The 21034-nt window shown below is 46.1% G+C and overlaps 1 protein-coding gene across 2 annotated transcripts in view; it reads right to left on the reverse strand.

Annotated features, from left to right (window-relative positions):
- Positions 1–21034, reverse strand: part of LOC115093962 (RNA exonuclease 1 homolog) — a 298859-nt gene that overhangs the window by 54937 nt on the left and 222888 nt on the right. For both annotated transcript variants that reach the window (XM_029606496.1, XM_029606504.1), the window contains exon 15: positions 12318–12438. In XM_029606496.1, coding sequence (XP_029462356.1) covers positions 12318–12438 — 121 coding nt within the window. The remainder of the gene's footprint in view (positions 1–12317; positions 12439–21034) is intronic.

Raw genomic sequence — 21034 nt, forward strand, 5'->3', positions numbered from 1 at the left:
GAACTGTCACAAAGGATCACAGGAGACACGAGGACACTCAGGAGCAGGACTGGAATGAAGAACGGGAATGTGGTGGCAAATCAAATCTCAGAAGAAAGTACCTGTTGCCAAGGCGCTGAAAAGAAAGGGAAAGCGCCTTATATAGGAAGCAAGGAATGTCATCAGAAGGCGACCTTGGGTAATTCCTGCCAATGGCCCTTAAATCAGAGGCGTTTGGCTGCACGCACGCTTAGGGAATGCCCGGTGCATAGATTGAGCTGGAGGCAGGCAGAGCCTGATGCGCACCGGCCTGCGATAGATGGCTGCACTGAGGACCCGAGGAACTGGCTGGCTTGGGAGACTGGAGACAAGGTGGGTGACTACACTAGAAGGGAATGAAGTCTCCAGGAGTGAGGGTGAGTGTGGTGTTCCACGGTCTTGCCCCGTAGACTGGCAAATTTATTTTCAGTCAAGTTTTCCAAACTCTAAACCAGACTACCTCAGACAGGTCTTGCTTCTCACTTTCACCTCAGTCCATTAGCTCCTGGTCACTGAGGAGAAGTTTCCCTCATGACATTTTATTATCTAAGCTAGTTTTTGTCCGCCTGTTATATATCAGGAAGACCATAGTATTTATATGTTAAATTTGATCCCAGTTCCCGTAACCCTTGTTTGAAGTAAGGCTTTCGTTTTATGCTTCCCTCGTTTCGCTGTAAACCGATATGATATGTACTGTTTGCACATGAATGTCTGTATATAAAAGTTCAAAATAAATAAATAAATGTAACAGTACCCTCCAACCCCAGGGTTTAGGTTTCTTGGGGTGTGTAGCATGGAATTTCTTTAGGAGTTTTGTTTAGGATGTTGGAGGCTGGCTCCCACATGTTTTCATCAGGCCCATAACCCTCCCATGAGAGGAGATACTCACATTTACTGCCACAATTCTGACATCACATCTTTTACTTGGTAAATGATATTATCTTGAGAGGAGTTCTTGCAGTTCAGGTGTTTTCCTCGATGGCCACAAGAGGATCAATGGTTTTAGGAGAGATACGTGGAACACATTATGAATGCCCAAGGATGTGGGGGTAGCTGCAGTTGGTAAGTAATGGGACCAAGCTGTCTGATCACGGGAAATGGCCCAATGTACCTGGGAATGAGTTGCATGGAAGGAATTCGAAGTCTGATATGGCGTGTACTCAGCCAACCCTTATCACCAGACTTGAATTCGGGAGCATCTCGCCGATGCACATCCATGAACTTTGCTTTCTGAGCTGCCTTTTGTAGCATTTCCTGAGTGTGTGTCTACAAAGCTGATCTGCTGGAGAGGGAACTGCTAACAGAAGAGGAAGAGGCAGGCAGGCAGGCTTGTTTCTCAGACAATCTAAAAAGCCGAGGAGGCTTTAGCTGCACAGATGTAAGTTGAGGGGAAAATTCGGCCCAAGGTAGAAGCGTAGCCCAGTTATCTTGTCGGGCATTAGCAGAGGCTCTGAGGAACATTTTCAAGGACCTGTTGGTTTGTTCCAATTGTCCGTTACCCTGCGGATGGTAGGAGGTAGTGAAGTCCAGGGTATCGCTGAACGTTTTGCAGAGAGCTCGCCAATACTTAGCCATGAACTGAGCCCCAGTCAGAGGCTATGTTTTGGCAACCCATGCAGGCGAAAGATGTGCTAATGAACAAGCAATCCAACTCGCGTGCTAAGGGAAGCCTCAGTAGGGGAACAAAATGAATCATTTTTGAGAAACGGTCGAAGACTACCCAGATATTGGAGCAGCCTTGAGAGAGGGAGATCCCGTATAAGTCCGTGGACGAATGTGTCCAAGGTTTCCTGGAGGCTGGCAATGGATGTAACAGCCCCAGGGTCGTCCCACCACAGAGTTCTGCTGCACACAGGTGGGACAGGAGTCCAGGTAGGCTCAGATGTCGCATTGCATCTGTGACCACCAGATGTATTGTTACAGAAGGGCCAGAGTCTTGAGCACGACCAGGGTGTCTTGCTAGGCGAGAGTCATGGGACCAATGTTAACACCTTTTCTCTGAATTTGAGTGGGACAACTATCTTTCCTGGTGAGACAATCATGGAGGTAAATAGAAGGATCTTTGCCGGATCATTGATGTGTTTAAGTGGCTCCAGGGTGTCCTCAGTCAGAAATGAACGAGAAAAGAGCATCTGCTCGAATGATCTTCTCTGCAGGACAATATCTCAACTCAAAATCGAAGCAAACAAAAAAAAAAAAAAAAGAGACCAACGGACTTACCAAACATTTAGTCACTGAGCCATGTGCAGATGTTCCATGTTTTTATGGTTAGTGTAGATGGTTATGCAGTGTTGGGCACCTTCCAGCCAGTGGCCCCACTCTTCCAGGGCTAATAATCGCCAGGAGAACCTTATCACCAATTCCATAATTACATTCTGCTGGAGAGAACTTTTTCAAGAAAAAGGAGCATGGGTTTAGGAATCCCTTGTCGGAATGCTGGCTTAAGACGGCCCCTACCCCTACTGAAGAGGCATCCACCTCCAGAATGAAAGTGTGTAGGGTCTGGAGATGAAGACATGGTTCACTTAGACAGGTGTCCTTTAACTCCTGGAAAGCTGTCACCGCCCCTGCTGGCCATTGGCGTTAGCCCCTTTCGCATTAGAGCAGTGAGGGGTGCAGCTATTTTGGAGCAGTTTGTGATGAAATGTCAGTAATGGTTGGTGAAACCCAGAAACCTTTGTAGGGCACGGAGGCCAGTCGGCTGAGGCCAATCTTGGAGGATTTTGAGCTTGTCTGGATCTATAGACAGTTTATTGGAAAAAAATGTACCCTAGAAAGGGCAGGAAGGCATTTCTTCAATTTGGCGTAGAGCTAGCTGGTTCAGAGGTATTGGAGGACATAATGCACATCCCTCCTTTGGGAAGTGAGATCCTTATAAAAGATAAGGATGTCTTCAAGATACAAGACCACACAGTAAGTCTCTAAAGATTTTGTTCATCTTTTGGAATACTGCAGGTGCGCTGCACAAGCCGAAGGGCATCACAAGGTATTAATAATATTGTCTTGTATGTTAAATGCTGTTTTTCACTGGTCATTGGTGAAGATGCGAATTAAGTTGTAGGCACCGCTGAGATGCAACTTGGAAATATTTTTGCCCCTTGTAAGCTATCGAATAGTTCGGTGATAAAGGGCAGTAGGTAACTATCTTTCTTAATGATCGCGTTCAAGCCCCAGTAGTCAATGCAGGGGCAAAGTGTCCCAACTTTTTTATTTTTTTAAGACGAAGAATCCAGCTCCTGCTGCTGAGGTGCAACAATGAATTAAACCCTTCTCAAGGTTCTCTTGGATGTACTCTCACATTGCCTTAGTTTCTGGAACAGACAAGGGATAGACCATGCCATGAGGTGGTTTCAAGTTGGAGAGTAGATCAATCACACAGTTTAACTCACGGTGTGGAGGTAATGAACTGGCTTTTTTCTTGGAGAAGACCTCCACGAAGTCTGAGTATTGAGGAGGAAGGCCTGACATGATAGCTGCTAAGAGAATGCATTACAGATTAACCACCTTAGGCGTAATGTCAATGCGGACCCCCATTTGACAAGCTGTAGGGACATCCAATCAATTTGTGGAGAGTTCAGCTGAACCAAAGTAAGCTTAGAACCATGGGATGAATGGCCTTCTTGATCACATGGAATGCCATCAGTTCCGTATGAAGGAGACCAATGCATAGGGTCACAGGTTCAAGTGGTATGGGTGATCCTACCAGGAAGTGCTTCCCCATGAATAGAGAAAATCACTAGTGGCACCTCTTAAGATGGTGGGAATGTGAAGATGATCCAAAGTTTATCAAGAAATTACCTCCAGCTCCAGAGAAAGTTCTTTTTCACTCAATGCACACTTAAACTCTGGAATTTGTTGCCAGGGAATGTGGTTAGTGCAGTTAGTGTAGCTGGGTTTAAAAAAGGTTTGGATAAGTTCTTGGAGAAGTCCATTACCTGCTATTAATCAAACTGACTTAGAAAATAGTCACTGCTATTACAAGCATCAGTAGCATGGGATAGACCTAGTTTTGGGGTACTTGCCAGGTACTTCTAGCCTGGATTGGCCACTGTTGGAAACAGGTTGCTGGGCTTGATGAACCCTTGGTCTGACCAAGTATAGCATGCTATGCTCTAACCTACCAGAGCCATGGTAGTGAACTGACTCAAAGATCATAACTAAGTGTGAACAAGGGATCCAGAGTTCTAAAACCTAGGACCCACTGGACCCCTAGGCTCTGGAGTTTCCCAGCCTTATGAGTCACTGATAGATTTGGTGTTCCAAACTACCAAAGTAGATGCATAAGCTGCTCTGGTGGTGCCGAAGGCATTCCTGAGGGGAGAGATGTCCTTGTCCGACCTGCATTAGCTCTTCAAGGGATTTTATTATGGCAGGAGGAGACTAAGCCTGTACAGACCATGAAGCCACTAGGGTTGGAGGTCGAGTTAGTCTGAGTTCCTTGGTATGCTCCTGCAGCTGGCGAACAATTCTACCTGCCAGATTGATGAGTTCACAAGGCCAACTCATCCTTCACTCGGGGAGCGAGGCCCTCTAGGAGGCGAGTACGTAGGCAGTCCTGTCCCCAATTGAGCTTGGTAGCCAGAGTGCAAAAGTCAATGGCATAGTTGGTAAGGGATTGAGTCCCATGGCACAAATGGAGTATCCGAGCACCTGAGGCGGCCAGGTGTCCAGGTTCAACAAAGATGGTCTTGAAAACCATGACGAACTGTTGGAGGTTCTTGAGGAGTGGATCCTAGCATTCCCATAATGGTGAAGCCAATGCCAGGGCTTTACAGTCAAGTAGAGAGGATAAAACTAGTCTTTACCAGATCCTCAGTGAATAGGGCTGTTGAAGAGTAAAGTGCATGAACCACTGGTTGATAAACTCTCAACATAACTTCGGGTCCCCGGCGTACCGAGGCACGGGTAAGGAAATCACTGGTTGTGTTTTGTCCACAGGAGTGGACTAAACCACCATCGGGAATGTCAAGTGGCAACCACCTTGGAGTCTAGATAGTTTTTGAACTGATCTAGTGAGGCCACCAGGGCCTCCAGATAGCACTGTTATTCTTGAATCTTGTGTGCCAGGCCCGCGATGGCTTGCAGAGTGGATACTTCTGCTGGGTCCCTGGCCTTGGGAATCTGTTGGTGATGTGAACCCTTGGGCCGAGGTAGAGTTGATGGAGTGGAGATGAGTCCCACAGGTCTCCGCCGTTGGCAGGCAGAGCTGGCTGAAACAGAGGCCAAACTGGAGCTTCACCACTACCAGCCCATTTTCCCCTTAGGTTGAGCCCTCTGGTGCTGGGACTGGCTGGACTAAGGTGCAGGCCTTGCTGATTATCTGTAGAGTAGTAGCTGCAAGCCAGTGCAGAAGGGTGAGCCCAGGAACAGTAGGCAGAGAAGGCAGGCAAGGAATGGCCAGAGTCCGTGTCCAGTCTGAGGTCGAGGCAGGCGGCATTCAGCAATGTCAAGATCCAGGTAGCCGCCGAGGCAGGTGGAGTTCAATCATAAGCGATAAAAAGGCAATGGTGAGAGGCAGGCAACGGTCAAACAGCATCAGGTCCAAACCAGGATCAAGCTAGGAAGTCAATAGAAGACACAGCAGAGGCAGGCTGAGAACCAGGAACGAGCAGATGCTGAAGATAAACGTAGGAGACTGACCACGATGACTAACTCAGAAAGGAACTGCCACAAGGGCCCTCAGGAGACATGAGAACACTCAGAAGCAGGAATGGAATGAAGAACAGGAATGCAGTGGGAAAGCAAATCTCAGGAGAGACGACCTGTTGCCAAGGTGCTGTAGGAAAATTGAAGACACCTTATATAGGACGCAAGTAATTCCTGCCAATGGCACTTAAATCAGGCATTCGGCTGCACACGCGCCTAGGGTTCACCCCACACACAGATGGAGCTATAGGCAGGCAGGGCCTAATGCATGCTGGCGGGCGCACCAGCCCGCAGTGGATGGGTGCGCAGAGGACCCAAGGAACTGGCTGGCTTGAGAGGCTGGAGACAAGTTGGGCAGCCGCACTGTCGAGCTGGAAGGGCATGAAGAGTCCGAGAGCGAGGGTGAGTGCGGTGGTCCATGGCCGTGCCCTGTGGATCGGCAAACGTTAAAACCAATAGGATTAAAAAAGGTAGGCAGACCACAAACAGGAGATATTCAAAGGTAACTTTAGCTTACCACATGTATCCTGAAAAAATGAAAAAGCTACAACTATGACTGCTAACTTGCAGAGCCTTTCCAGTTCTTGCACTTGTATGTAAATTATATTTGCAATGCTACAACTCCATATGCTCTTATCCCTGCAAATGGGAAATTACTACTTACCCTAAAGAAAAGGAAATCAGGTAAGTCAGATGAATAAGAACCGGTGGGTTATGCACCTCTACCAGCAGATGGAGACAGAGCAAATCTGACAGTATATATATACACCTGCAGTGATATTAGTCTGCAAGTATTCCCTTCAAAAGCCAACTGTGGACAGACTAACAAAAACTTGATCAATAACAGATAACCATTTCAGTACTCAGCCAACAGGAAACACTGAACTCAAAGAATACATCAACACTGGTCTACATTTACCAGTAACCCCTAGAACACACAGCCACACAGGACCACCATAGCGTAATCATTCAGCAGCCAAAGCTAGATTCATCTATCCTAAAGAAAAGGAAATCAGGTAAGTAGTAATTTCTCATTTCTTAGCATGCAGAAAGAATGGGATGTATCCCACGCTACTCCCAAACAGGGTGGGAGGCTGCCCGCAGTCCAATCAAAGCCACACGTACAAAGGCTGCATCCTCTCGGGCCTGCACACCCAGATAATGCCTGGAAATGGTATGTAAGGAGGACTATGTCGCAGCGCAGCAAATGTCAATGGGAGACAGTAATTAACTTCCACCTATGACACTGCTTGAGCCCTAGTGGAATAAGCCCTAACCTGTTCAGCATCCATGTACATGGTCATGACCACTTCCTTAATCCAGCAAGCTATTATAGCCTGTGAAGCCGGCTTGTCCTGTTTAATACCACTGTGGAGGACAACAGGTGATGTGTCTTCCGGAAAGGTTTAGAAACTTAAATACCTCACGATACGCTCTTGACATCCAAGGGTCGCAACAGGCGATTAATTCCTCCCATCTCTTTCCCTATCCGGAAACATCAGGGAAATGGACTGATTCAAGTGAAAATATGAGACCACTTTTGCAAAAAGGAAGGAACAGTTCGCAGCAGTTATCGCCCCTGGAGTCACTTGGAGGAAGGGTTCCCGGCAAGACAAGACCTGCAGCTTGGAAATTCGACACGCAGAACAAACTGCCACAAGAAACACTGTTTTCAAGGTCAGAAACCACAAGGAAATAATACACATTGGTTTAAAGCTAGGGACTGCTAAGAAATCCAAAACCATATTAAGACTCCACAAGGGCATGGTAATTGCAAGGGAGGACGAGGATGTTTTACTCCTTTCAAGGAACGGGCCACATTTGGATGAACTGACAAGGGACCACCATTCCCCTGCCCTCTGAAACAGGCAAGAGCTGCTACTTGTAGCATTAAGGAATTAAAGGGCCAATCCTTTATTCAATCCATCCTGCAAAAATTCCAAAATGAGTGGGATCTTAAACGAAGAAGGAACACCACCTCGATCTTTACATCAAGCTTCAAACACTCAAACCCGCACATAGGCTAAGAAAGTGGAGAACTTTCTTGCTCGTAAACAAGCACCCTTTCTCAAATAATCCACTTGCCACCAGCACTGGAGGTGACAGCAGACTTCCATCAGGTACCATCGAGACAGTAGGGAATACTGAAGTGGACACATTCATCCTTTCCCAAGGTACTACTTCTAGGGTTGCCGCCATCAACCTGAGGACCTGCAAATAGGACCACACTGTCAGGCGTATCGTTTTCACCAAGAGATGCACCTGTGCCATCAACTTCTGAAGACGAGCTTCCAGCAGGAAAACCCTGCCCTGCTTTTTGTCAAAGCAAACACCAAGATATTCTAGCCACTGAGAAGGTTGAAGACCGTTCTTAGCCAGGTTCACCACCCAGCTGAGTTCCTGCAACAGGGAGATCAACTTGCGGATCACCAGGTGGCTCTCTTTCAGAGACTTGGCCCGAATCAGCCAGTCATCCAAATACGGGTGTACCAGTATCCCATCCTCTCTCAACTCTGCCGTCACTACCACCACTACCTATAACCTTGGAAAATGTTCTGAGCGTAGTGGCCAGACCAAAAGGCAGCGCCCAAAACGGATAACGGTGTCCCAAAACCACAAATCGCAGAAAATGTTGGTGCTCTAGTTGGATGGGAATATGCAGGTATGCCTTGGACAGGTCCAAAGAGGTCAGAAATTCTGATTACATGGCCATTATCACTGAGTGCAATGTTTCCATGTGAAAATTAGTCACCCGCAAATGATTGTTGACCCCTTTCAGGTCCAGGATGGGAAGAAAGGAGCTCTCAGAGCACAACAAAATAAATGGAATATCGACCTGTATTTTCTTGAGACTGGGCACTGGAACCACAGCCTCAGACTGAGGAGCTTTGACAATATACACTCCACTGCCTGCTTCTTCTGTGGGGAGTGGCAGGGAGATACCATGAACATGTCCCGAGAAACACTGTGAAACTCCAGCACATATCCCTCTCAAATCACATCCAGGACTTACTGGTCAAATGTGATTTTGACCCACATCTGATTAGAGGTGCCCCCTATCTCCTGTTCCCAGGGGTGGGTTGGTAAACCTTCATTGGGAGGCTTAGGAGGTTCCAATACCCGAGTTTGCTCCCTGACTGTGCTGTCTGGAACCAAAGACAGATCTACGGAAAGGACAAGGTGATCGCTCTTTTGTAGGGTCAAACACACTTGGATCCCCTAGCATGACCTCTCATGCCAAAGGAGCGCAGCATCTGCTTCTTATCCTCTGGCAAACTAAGAACTGGGGATTTTTTCCACTTACTGGCCAGTTTCTCCAACTTGCTCCAAAACAAGAGTGAGCCTTTAAAGGGCAATTTCATAAAGTTTGCCTTGGAGGTTCCATTGGCAGACCAATTTCTCAGCCATAACCGATGCCTGGCATCTATTACTGAAGCCACTGAAGTGCAGACCAAAATTATAGCCTGCATCTGCTTAAAAACCAGCTGCTGGCTTCGTAACTGCCCTGGAATTCACTCCAGATTCATTGACCTCCTGAGAGAAGAGTAAACAGCAAGCCACCAGGGAACAACAAGAAGCAATCTGCAAGGTTATTATCACTACTTCAAATACTTAAGGATATAGAGACTCAATCATTCTATCGTGCACATCCTTCAAGGCCATTCCTCCCTCTGTGGGGATAGTCTTCCACTTGGAGGCTGTACAGTTAAGCACATCCACTTTCAGAAAATGCAAATGCTCTCACCACTGGATCCAGGTAGTACAGGCCTTCCAGTGCACCTGAGATTCAATTTGTTTTAACTATATTGATTTTACATTATTCTCTCCATTACATCCGTACAAGTCTGGCCAATTAATTTGAATTAGTTTTTCAGTAATATTGTATGCCCAAACAATTGGCATTTAAATACAGAATTTATTTTTTTTTTTTTTTAAACATCAAATCAGCCATGCTGCCTTCTAAATTTTGACTAGCTCACCTACACCTTTATTTTCTTTTTGATTCAAGGTCACATTTTGCAGTTTATTTGCCAATCAGCAGATTTTTTTTTATTTGCCAATCCTAGGTCACCATTTTTAACAAGCACATTAGTTTAAAAAAATTATAAATATGTCAAAAGCAAAAAATCTATAGATCATTTTCCTCCAGATTAAACATTAAGTGCGACACTACTATTGAATTTTATGAGCTCCAATTGCATATAGGAATACCATGAATTTCTTTAAGTAATTGATGCATCTTCGATTGTATATCGTTTGATTGCATGATCTTGTTTGTACATTTTACATTGATTACTTCTTGGATTCTACTCATTTAAATTTTTCTTGCCAATGAACATAGTGTGAGCACATTCAAATCACTTCAACCAGTACTATTAATCTCACATTAAATTTTAAATGTTATCATTTTACGTCTTGTTTTTAAATGTTTATCATTTTTTGATTAAGTCATATTTATTATAGCCCCAATTTAGTCTCCAGTTGAAGCATTCTGATAGGACATCTGGCATCTATTCCACTTTGTTCACCCATCCTCCAGAGAGGCGGGATCGGCATCATCCATGCCATCCAGATACCTATTGGGAGGACCTGCTGCTGATCTAGGTGTACTTTGGCGCTTAACAGTAGTACTAGGCAAGAGATGTCACCACATGTGACTCTGACCTAGCAGGATTGGACGGGGCTGAGGACTGCACCTGCAGAACAGCTTGCAATCCTTGAAAATATTCTACCCAAGAAAAGGCAGAAGGATCCATGCCAAAACCAGAAGGCACCTGTGCTGTGCCCATTGTGCTACTTTCCACTGCAGACAAACCAGTTAAGGAAGTTTCCAAGGTCAGGTGCCCCTCCCTTACCCAGGCCATTCACAGGCTGGGAAGAACCAGATTTAGTAAAATCAGAAGAAAATAATTCTCCCTAAGCCTCTAAGAGGTGCTGGCAGAAGTTAGAGGACACACTAAGCTGAGATTCCTGAATATGACAGGCAGCACACAGAGGGAAAGGCGCTTAGGTTACTTAGATACAGGCGCCATCAGTTTGACAGTACCCTTTAACAGGTGACTGAAGGTGTGTCCCCAGCTGAATTCATGCTGTAAAATATATGCGTCCAAAATTTAAGTATCTCAAGGCTATGCATTGCAAAGCTAGGCGCCCCAAACTTAAGCGCACAACCAATGCGGCCCAAACTGTGCGCACAGGCAAGCGTATGCCTAGTATGGAAGCTGCTATCACCTGGATGCCCAAGCAGGCGACCGACTAAGCATCAAAAAACTGGTCGCACAGCCAGACGCACTTACATGAATCGACTATCCTGAAGAGGGCAGCTTAACACACAGGAAGAAGTATGCAAAAACACTGCCACAGCCTACCACATGGTACCCAGAGAAAAGCCTAAGGGTAGGGCCTAGCCTAAACGGGTTGCTCAATCAGCCAGGCTGCCCACGTCCCTTAACCTCCCTCGGAGGTGGGAACGAACGTTGGAATAGTGCGCCGAGCACGGAGACCAGACGAAAAACCTGCCTTGCTGTCTTTTTTTTAACCCTTACCTGAGCTCACCTTTTCCCCGTTGAGTACAGAGATGGTCTCCGGCTGCAGGGGGAGAGGGCATATACCTCAACTACTACGCTTGGCTTCCTGCACCCGCTGCCTTTCAGTTGTTTTAACAGCCGGCTGATGAAACCATTTACTAGACCAAGGCACTCATCTGAGGGACCACAGAAATAACAGGAATTTTCAACTGGGGGAGGGACCATTTGTTATCACTGCAGGAGAGCAGGGTGAATTAAAGTTCCTTTTATTTCTCCTTCTAAATCTTGAAGCAATCCCCAGTAGGGAGATGCATGTCCACCATCTGCTGGAGATGGAGAATACTGGCAGGCTGTCACTGCAAGAGTATATATACTGTGATGTCAGCTTTGCTCTGTCTCCATCTGCTGCTAGAGGTGCGTAACCCACTGGGTACTGGATTCATCTGATTAGATGCTAAGAAACATTTTTTATACTTGACCTAAAACTTAGCAGCTTGCAGAATTTGGTGGAGATTTTGGCTTTGAACACACCTGAAGGAAAAAGCAACCTATTACTTACAATTGAGAATAAAACAAATTAAGATAGTACACAATGAATGAAATGTTATGGAACAGCTCTTTTATCATCTTTTACAGGTGACGTCTCATGGTATAAAATCTTTTGATAGTGCAGAAAGAGGATCACAAAGTTTGTTATGAGACATATAGTACCCATTTCATATGTTTTAATATTCTCAACTGTTTTAGAACTGTACTATGAGAGATGAGTTAAATGGCAGATTAAATCAATTTCCAACCTTGTGTCAACACATATGGTTCACAGAATAAGACAGTGAGTGTGCCAGCTGATTAAGTACTCTACTTGACTGAATGCACCAGCACAGAAATTGCTGAAACTCTTATAAGTCTATTGACTGGTCCTGACATCAGATTTCTCCCTAGGAAGCTATATTTGAAAAGCAACATGAAAACAAAAGCTTGAATGAAGAACAATACATTTTGAAAATGAAAGATCTAATTCTATAGTGACTAATATCACAAAATCATTTGTTGCCATACATCTTGCACCTTGTTCAAATTATTGGGTAATTCAAGAACATTTAAAGGAAATGAATAAGGTCTTACCATCATCTTGAATAATGCGTCTGAGGTAATCCGCTATTAAACTCCTAAGAGCTCTTTTATGAGGTAAGCCTAAACGATGAGGAAATACTACTGATGTGTCAACAACATTTTCATGGATTAGCTGTCAAAGAAAAAAAAGTATAAATTCACAGCAAAGTAGGTAATACAAATGTCTACAAACTATTGGAATAATGGTGAAATTAGATATAGCAGAGTTGCTTACCTGTAACAGGTATTCTCCCAGGACAGCAGGATGTTTAGTCCTGGGAGACTAACATCTGATGGAAGACATCAGATGGAGCCCTGTCATGGAACACTTGTTAAAGTTTCTAGAACTTTGACTGGCACACTGAGCATGTCCAGCATGCCACTAACCCTGTAGCCACCAGGGGTCCCCCTTCAGTCTCATTTGTAGCAAAAGAGCAAAAAATAAAATAAGAAAACGATAACTGGTGGGTGGGTTTCGTGAGGACTAACATCCTGCTGTCCTGGGAGAACATCTGTTACAAGTAAGCAACTCTGCTTTCACCCAGGACAAGCAGGATGGTAGTCCTCAAATGTGGGTGAATAGCAAGCTACAGGTTGACTCATAAGCAGCAGGCCAAACAGCACACAAAATGTGCAACAGGTACAACAACTGGGGTGCTTTTGGCAATAATGAGGCAGCCTGAAATTCACAGTGGGTCAAGGTAGGACGTTAGGTTTTTACACTGGGAATAAGTTCTGTAGGACAGACTGGCCAAAGACGGAGTGTCATCTTCCAGCCTTGTCAAGACAGTAGTGAGCTGTGAAGGTGTGGAGAGAACTCCATGTTGCAGCCTGCAGATGTCAGCAATCGGCACTAAATGATAGTGTGCTACTGATGTTGCCATGGCTCTGAGTGTGCCTTCACTGGTCCCTGAAGTGGAAGGCCTGCTTGCTGGTAGTAGAATGTAATGTAGTCTGCCAATCAGTTGGAGAGAGTCTGCTTGCCCACCGCAACTCCAAAATTGTTTTTGTCAAAAGAAACAGAGTTGGTGGACTTCCTGTGGACTGCGGTGCGGTCTAAGTACAATGCAAGTGCATGTTTACAGTCCAAGGTGTGCAGAGCTCGCTCACCCGGGTGTGAGAGAGGCCTTGGAAAGAAAGTGGGAAAGACAATAGACTGGTTTAAGTGGAAATCCATTATCACCTTTGGAAGGAATTTAGGGTGAGTGCAGAGAACCACCCAGTCATGAAGGAACCTTGTGTAGGGTGAGTAGGTCACAAGGGCCTGTAACATTTACCCTACGAGCAGATGTGATGGCTACAAGGAAAATTACTTTCCATGTAAGATATCTGAGTTCGCAGGAATATAGGGGCTCAAAAGAAGAAGGGCGCATGAGCCATGCAAGAACTACATTGAGGACCCATGCTATGATGGTAGTCGCAGAGGAGGCTTAAGCTGTAGTAAGCCTCTCATGAAGCGATCCATAAGGGGTTGAGCTATTATCGGGGCATCCCTATTCCTTGATGCTATGCAGAGATGGCACTAAGGTGTACTCGTATAGAGGAAGTCTGGAGACCAGATTCTGAGACGTGCCAGAGATAGTCCAATAGTTTGGATGTGGGGCAAGAAAAGGGATCAAAGCCCTTTTGCATGCACCAGAAGGTGAATCTCTTCCATTTAGAGCAGTAAGATTTCCGCATGGAAGGCTTCCGTGAAGCTACAAGGACTTGAAAGATTGCGTATCAACCATTCAACATCCAGGCTGTCAGAAACATGGTCTGTAGGTTCAGGTGGCGTAACTTGCCGTGATTCTGTGTTATGAGGTTGGGCCCCGTGCCCAGGCAAATGGGATCCTGGACAGAGAGGTCGTGAAGTATGGGGAACCATACTTGGCGTGGCCAATATGGGGCTATGAGTATCATTAAGCCTTGGTCCTTTTGTAGCTTCATGAGAGTCTTGGCTATCAGTGGAATCAGAGGATATGTATATAGCAGACCTGTGTTCCAGGGACGGGCAAAGGCATCCATGGCTGGTGTTCTTCAGTCCCTATGTAGGGAGCAGAAGCGTTCCACTTTGTGGTTCTGACTGGAAGCAAAGAGGTCGATGGTCGGCTGACCTGCGGAAGATTCTGCTCGCAACAGAGGGATCCAGAGACCACTCGTGGAGTTGGAATCGTTGACAGACGGTCCCACCTGTGCATTCTGTGTGCCTGTTAGATAAGTGGCTCGCAGTAGTATGGAGTGCGACAGGGCCCAGGCCCAAATCTGCGCTGCCTCTTGGCAGAGCAGATAAGAGCCCATGCCCCCCATTTGTTCAGGTACCACATTGCAACTTGGTTGTCTGTTTGGATCAGGACAATTTTGTTGGAGAGGCAGTCCTGGAATGCATAAAAGGCATACCGCATCGCCCGAAGCTCCAGAAAGTTGATTTGATGGGTCGCTTCGGCTGTTGTCAAAGTCCCTTGAGTCTGAAGGCTTTGGACATGGGCTCCCCAACCGATGATGGAGGCGTCCATGGTGAGGGTCACCTGAGGAGCCGGATGATGGAAAGGAAGACCTACTCACAAGTTGGCTTTGTGTACCCACCATGTAAGAGACAGACGAAGCTGGCTGGTGATGTGTACCAGGGACGAAAGCGGTTGAGTAGATGGTAGTCACAGATTTTAGAGTCCACTGTGTCACTCTCATGGCTAGGCGCATCGTTGGTGACATGGACTGTTGATGCCATATGGCCAAGCAACTTGAGTAGGTGGCCAGCCGAGGTGGTTTTCTGACGGCGGATAGGGCTGGCCAGGTTGGACAGCATAATCATGCAGTCAATTGGTAGGAATGCCCTGGTTAGTGCCTGCTCCTATGAAGGGGAGATGGTGAGACTGTGTCAAATGGGATTTGGAATAATTGATTAGAAATCCCAATGAGTTGAGAAGCCTTATGGTGAGGCTGAGGGAGTCTAGGGCTCCTTGTTTGGACTGGCTTTTTATGAGCCAGTCGTCCAGGTATGGAAAAACGTATATGCCCTGCTGTGTAACTGTGCAGCCATGACTGCTAGGCACTTTGTAAACACTCGGGGCACCGAGGCGAGGCCAAATGGCAGTACCCTCTATTGATAGTGCCAGCGAACCACCACGAATCGTAGATACTTGCGATGAGGAGGGAAGATCGCAATGTGGGTGTATGCATCTTGAAAGTCCAGAGAGCAGAGCCAATCCCCCCTGTTGTAGCAGTGGAAGCATGGTGCCCAGAGAAACCATTCTGAACCGTTCCTTGCAAAGAAATGTGTTCAAGGCACAGAGATCCAGAATAGGCTGGAGGCTGCCGTTTTTTTTTTGAATTAGGAAATACTTGGAGTGGAACCCTCTCCTGCTGATTCGGTGGAACCGGTTCCACGGCTCTGGCCAACAGAAGGGACGAGAGCTCCTACTCGAGTAGTCCTGTGTGATTGTCTCAGCTCCAGAATGGAATGGGTGGGAAGTCCGGGGGTAATTTTGAAAAATTTAGACAGTAACCGTGGGTTACGATGGACAGTACCTACTGGTCCGTGGTCATTGGGTGCCAATTCGTTGCAAAGTGACACAGACGGCCCCCCCCCACTTCAAGATGGCTGCTGCTCTCTGGAAAGGAGTCAAAATCCACAAGCAGGCGCAGGGTCTAGGTGCTCTGGCTTGGTGTGCTTATCCCTCTGAAGCGCCCGAACTAGTCATGCATGGGACGCAGGAGGGAAATATCTGTGTGGCCGGTAGAATTGTTTCCTGATGTCCCTACGTGTGCCCCTGCAGGCTATGGAGGGAATATCTGTGGAGACAGTTGATAACTGACGCGGGGTCTCAAGATGGTCTTTTAACTGGGCCACTGCATCCTGATCTTGTCCCCAAACAGATTGTCTCCTGTACAGGGTAGATCTGCAAGTTTATTTTGCACTTCTGGGCATAGGTCTGATGCCTTGAGCCAGGCCCAGTACCTAGCACTGACTTCGTGTTTACCTGCTTGCGATCCTTTTTGTAGGATGGAGGACAAGGCTTCTTGCTATTGCTGTGGCAGTGTCACTAATCTCTTGGACTTGTTTCCAGAGATTTATTATATTGTGTCATATATAGTTGATATGCTGCTTTTTGCGCTATTAACATGGACCATTGGAAGACTTTGTCCCTATGCAGCTGTCTTCTGTTCCTTACCAGGAGGAGCAGAGGAATGTGGATGTGATCTTTAGCCTTTTTCTGAGCTGATTCCACAACCACAGAATAGTATGGCAGCTGACTTTTCTGAAAACCTGGGGCATCTAGGGCTTGAGGGCAAATGGGGTGCACTTAGGCACAGTTACCCCGATGGACCTGGAATGGGTTCCGGAGGGATCTGGCCGGGAACCATGGGTGCCAGATATTGGTATCAGGACTTGCGGAGGCCTCGATGGATAACTGTGCCAGCGTGTCCGGTGGCATGGGATCAGTTGGCAAGGCACAGATGAGCATATAGAGGCATTCGAGGAGCGGTGCGAACATAGAGGGAGCCGGTCCCGATGCCGGTATGGGGGCTGGTGCCAGCAGCAATAGGAAGCCTCATATGGCATTCAGCACTGCCTCTTGGACTATGTGGTCCAATTCCTCCCAAGAGGCCAGCAGGGGTGGCACGGCAATCGGGGTAGGCAGGCTAGGCGTAACCGGAGCTTCCATGGGGGCCCGTGGAAGCTCGATGCCTGGCACCGGTGGGGAATGCCTAGGGGTCCCAGGTCCAGAGGAGGATGGGGGCTCCTCTCCTGGGGCCCTCTTTGCAGGCGGCTCAATGGAAATCTATGCCACCACGTTATCGGTGCCGGCACTTGTCGGGGATGCCCAGTGCCGGTGTCTATGTTTCCCTTGGTGCTCGGTCCGGTCTTTCCCTGGCACAGATGACGATGATGCTGATGTCTTCGATTAAGTCAGTGATGGACTGTCACCCTGTCCATGATGCTCCTGGCGAACTGTCTCTGAGGCCGATGGATCTTCCACAGTCTGTGGCGCTTGAACTGGTGTCGAAGGGAACAACTGCTCCATTTTCTCCAGGCGAGGATGGCCTTTAGGGGTCATTGTGCGCAACTAGGGCAGACATGGATGTCATGCAAAGGGCCCAGACACAAAATTCAAATGGTATGCGGGTCCTTAATGGACATGGTCCTCAGACACTTGGGACATTTTCTGAACCTGGTCGCCACCACAAAAAAGGCAGGCACGCGGTCGATGACAGTCGGGCACAGATGGAGAATGCCGTCTGGAATCGACTGCAAACTACAGGGAAACACTTACCGAGCACTGGAGGGAATGGTGTTCGAGGGGGGACCCCGGTGAGGGATTTTGTTTTAGAAGTTAAACTTCAAACATTCCGTGAGGAAAGTTGTGAGAAATTTCACAGAGCTCCTAAACAGTGAGGCAACTGCTGCACAGAAAAAAAAAAAAAAAAGACACTGAAGGGGGACCCCTGGTGCAAAAGGGTTAATTGCATGCAGTGTACCAGTCAAAGTTCTAGAAACTTTGACAAAAGTGTTCCATGACAGGGTTCCATCTGATGTCGTTGCCCATATGTGAGGACTACCATCCTGCTTGTCCTGGGAGAACTGATAATTTCCTTTCCTTGAGTCCAATCAGACTAGTCCAGTTGAATGGGTTATGCTCATTGACCAAGAAATGGAGACAAATCAGCAGGGTTCTTGTCACCCCTTAAATCCATCCGTGCTAACCTCATCCTGCCAGTATTGTATCACAAACTGTGAACAGCTTCAATTTAAACCAATCAGCATTAGTGGGTTTTTAAACTATAAGTGGACTTCCAGAGAAGGAAGGAAGGAAGAAAATTAGAAAGTTTCATAAAAATACTTGAAAGCACTCATCTGCTTAGAAGCAGACAAATTTTCAGCTCTTCAACTGCATTTTCGATAGAAATTGTAGAGAAATTGTAGAAATACCAAAGTTTGGTGAGACACAGTGTTCTAAACTGGTCTGAAAGAAGTGAAATAAGGTAAGAACTAAATTTAACCTTCCTCTTCATCCAATCAGACCAGTCCAGACAAGTGGGATGTATCCAAGTACAGGAGCAGACTGTAGGAAAATATTGGCCTGGGGGATTTTTTTTTTCAAAAGACAGGCCCACAGGTTATATGTCTCATTATTTAATTTTTATATACAAAGTTTCATGAGAACATATCACATCGGTTTATAATAGTTAAATATTAATTTAAAAATATTTGCATTTCCAAAATTAGATGAAGAGAAGTAAATACAAAGTTTCATAATAAACTAATAAAACAAATAAAATAGTAAAATAATTAAACTAAATTTAAACAGTTAAAGAAGAACAGTAAGAGCAGAGATAATATAATTAACTAAATGTTTATATTAAAGGGGAATATAATCCTTAGGTTAAAGCTCTTGGAAGGCTTGATTGAATAGCCTCTCATAAGTTTTCTGTGCAGCATGTGCTTCAACAGCTCCCAAAAGCATGCCAAGCCGATCTTTGAGAGGTCCTTCATATGAAATGGAACCAAAATAGCTATCTAAATTTCACAGGTACAATACTTCGAAGTATCTGGAATATACTTCGAAGTATCTGGAAACATAATATAGCATATTATATCCCCTTGTACAGGTCCTTGGTGAGGCCTCACCTGGAGTACTGTGTTCAGTTCTGGAGACCATATCTACAAAGAGAGAGACAAGATGGAGGCGGTCCAGAGAAGGGCGACCAAAAAGGTGGAAGGTCTTCATCAAATGACTTATGAGGAGAGATTGAAGAATCTAAATATGTACACCCTGGAGGAAAGGAGGAGCAGAGGTGATATGATACAGACTTTCAGATACTTGAAAGGTGTTAATGATCCAAAGACAACGACAAACCTTTTTCCGTAGGAAAAAGAATCAGCAGAACCAGGGGTCACGATTTGAAGCTCCAGGGAGGAAGATTCAGAACCAATGTCAAGAAGTATTTCTTCACGGAGAGGGTGGTGGATGCCTGGAATGCCCTTCCGGAGGAAGTGGTGAAGACTAGAACTGTGAAGGACTTCAAAGGGGCATGGGATAAACACTGTGGATCCATAAAGTCAAGAGGCCGTCAATGAAGAGTGGGTGGGTCGCCAGAATGACGGCTACTACCTGGAGATAATACCCTTATTCAATAAACATACACATGGTTACTGTGACTCCAACATCGCTCTAAGCTTCAACAGCAAGAGGAAATGTGGAAAAAAGGATTTGCACTCACAAAGCAGGGAGTAGCTGGCTTGTTACAGCGGTTACTACCCCAAACCAAATAAGCCTGATACTTCACGCATATCCAGCACAGCTCTCTGCTTCAACGGCAGGGGAGAAGAAAAACAACCAATAAGGGATGAATAACAGTCTGGGTAAAACAAATAAGCATGGGTGTAGCTTGCTTATTGCGGCGGTTACTACCCCTAACTAATCAAGCTTGATATTTCACTTGGATGCAGCTCCATCACTGCTCTCTACATCAATGGTGGGAGTGGAAGGGAAATAGAACCAGAGCGCTAAGAGAAACAGATAAGTATGAGAAAAAAAAGTGTGTGAAGCTTGCTGGGCAGACTAGATGGGCCGTTTGGTCTTCTTCTGCCGTCATTTCTATGTTTATGTTTCTATGTTTCTAAAAACCATATAGGTTAACAACCATCAAGTTAACATTGTACACTGAACATGATTACACAATGCGGGCAGTGAAAAGGCTACGTCATACCCCCCTCCATTTCGTGCTCCCCCCCCCAGGAACTTAATTTATTCCAAAGGCTCACGCAGTTGATTATTCGATAGCAGTTTTACTGGATGGATAAATTAATGGCCGCAGCCCATACAAATTACAGAAACAAGCAATAAATAACTAACAAGCAACATTAGCATAATAAACAAACTTTAACAACTAATTAACTCTTAGTGACCAGCATTCCCCCACTAGCAAGTGCTAATAACATAATTCCGCTGAGGCACATGCACACCCCCCGACCATAGAAGCCAGGCAGCAGCCACTGACCCCTGGCCATGAAAGCCACAGTGTCACTGCCAGTGACCCGACCCTAGAAGTCAGAGTCATTTGGTCCGAGCGCCTCAGTACTCCATGTCCTCCACCCCTCTTGGCTGAAGCATCGAGGGTCTGTGTTGGGCCGCTGGCCCAGTCGGAGCAGCCTGCTCCAGTAGTCTGGAGGCCACTGGCCCCCAGGCCGTGCCCTACGTAACCTAAATGCGGGGGTGTCGCTTTGCTGGTCACCACACTAAGGTTCCCTGGTAGCGAATCCGCTTACCGGGAAACCCCCCAACCGCTCAATCTGCTGCGACCATTAGTGGCAAGATAGCCTCGAATCCATCTTGGAGATCACTATTGAAAATATTCCACCCTATATCGGAGAGATGCACACCATCTGGCCTGAATAAACCTGGGCTTTCATCAAGTAAACTTCACTGACCCTCTCATCTGACCATACCAACCATCAAATGAACTCTCAACTATAATCTCCAAACAGGTTTACCCTCCTCATCCAACCTAAGAATAATTATTGGACCTGATATGTTTATTTCTGTATATACTCATTCTGCTATAATGTTTCAATACTGTTAAGAAAAAAAATGTTCACTTGTAAACAGTTATGATGGCTCTTCCGAATAACGGTATATAAAACTCATCAAATAAATAAAGTAAACCGTGCTTAAAACATATACCATTAATTTTGGGCATGAATTTTGCAATGCTATATGCAATTGCTAAAATGATCTATCGGTCTC

This window comes from Rhinatrema bivittatum, chromosome 1, assembly GCF_901001135.1.
Source record: "Rhinatrema bivittatum chromosome 1, aRhiBiv1.1, whole genome shotgun sequence".
NCBI classification, from domain to species: domain Eukaryota; kingdom Metazoa; phylum Chordata; class Amphibia; order Gymnophiona; family Rhinatrematidae; genus Rhinatrema; species Rhinatrema bivittatum.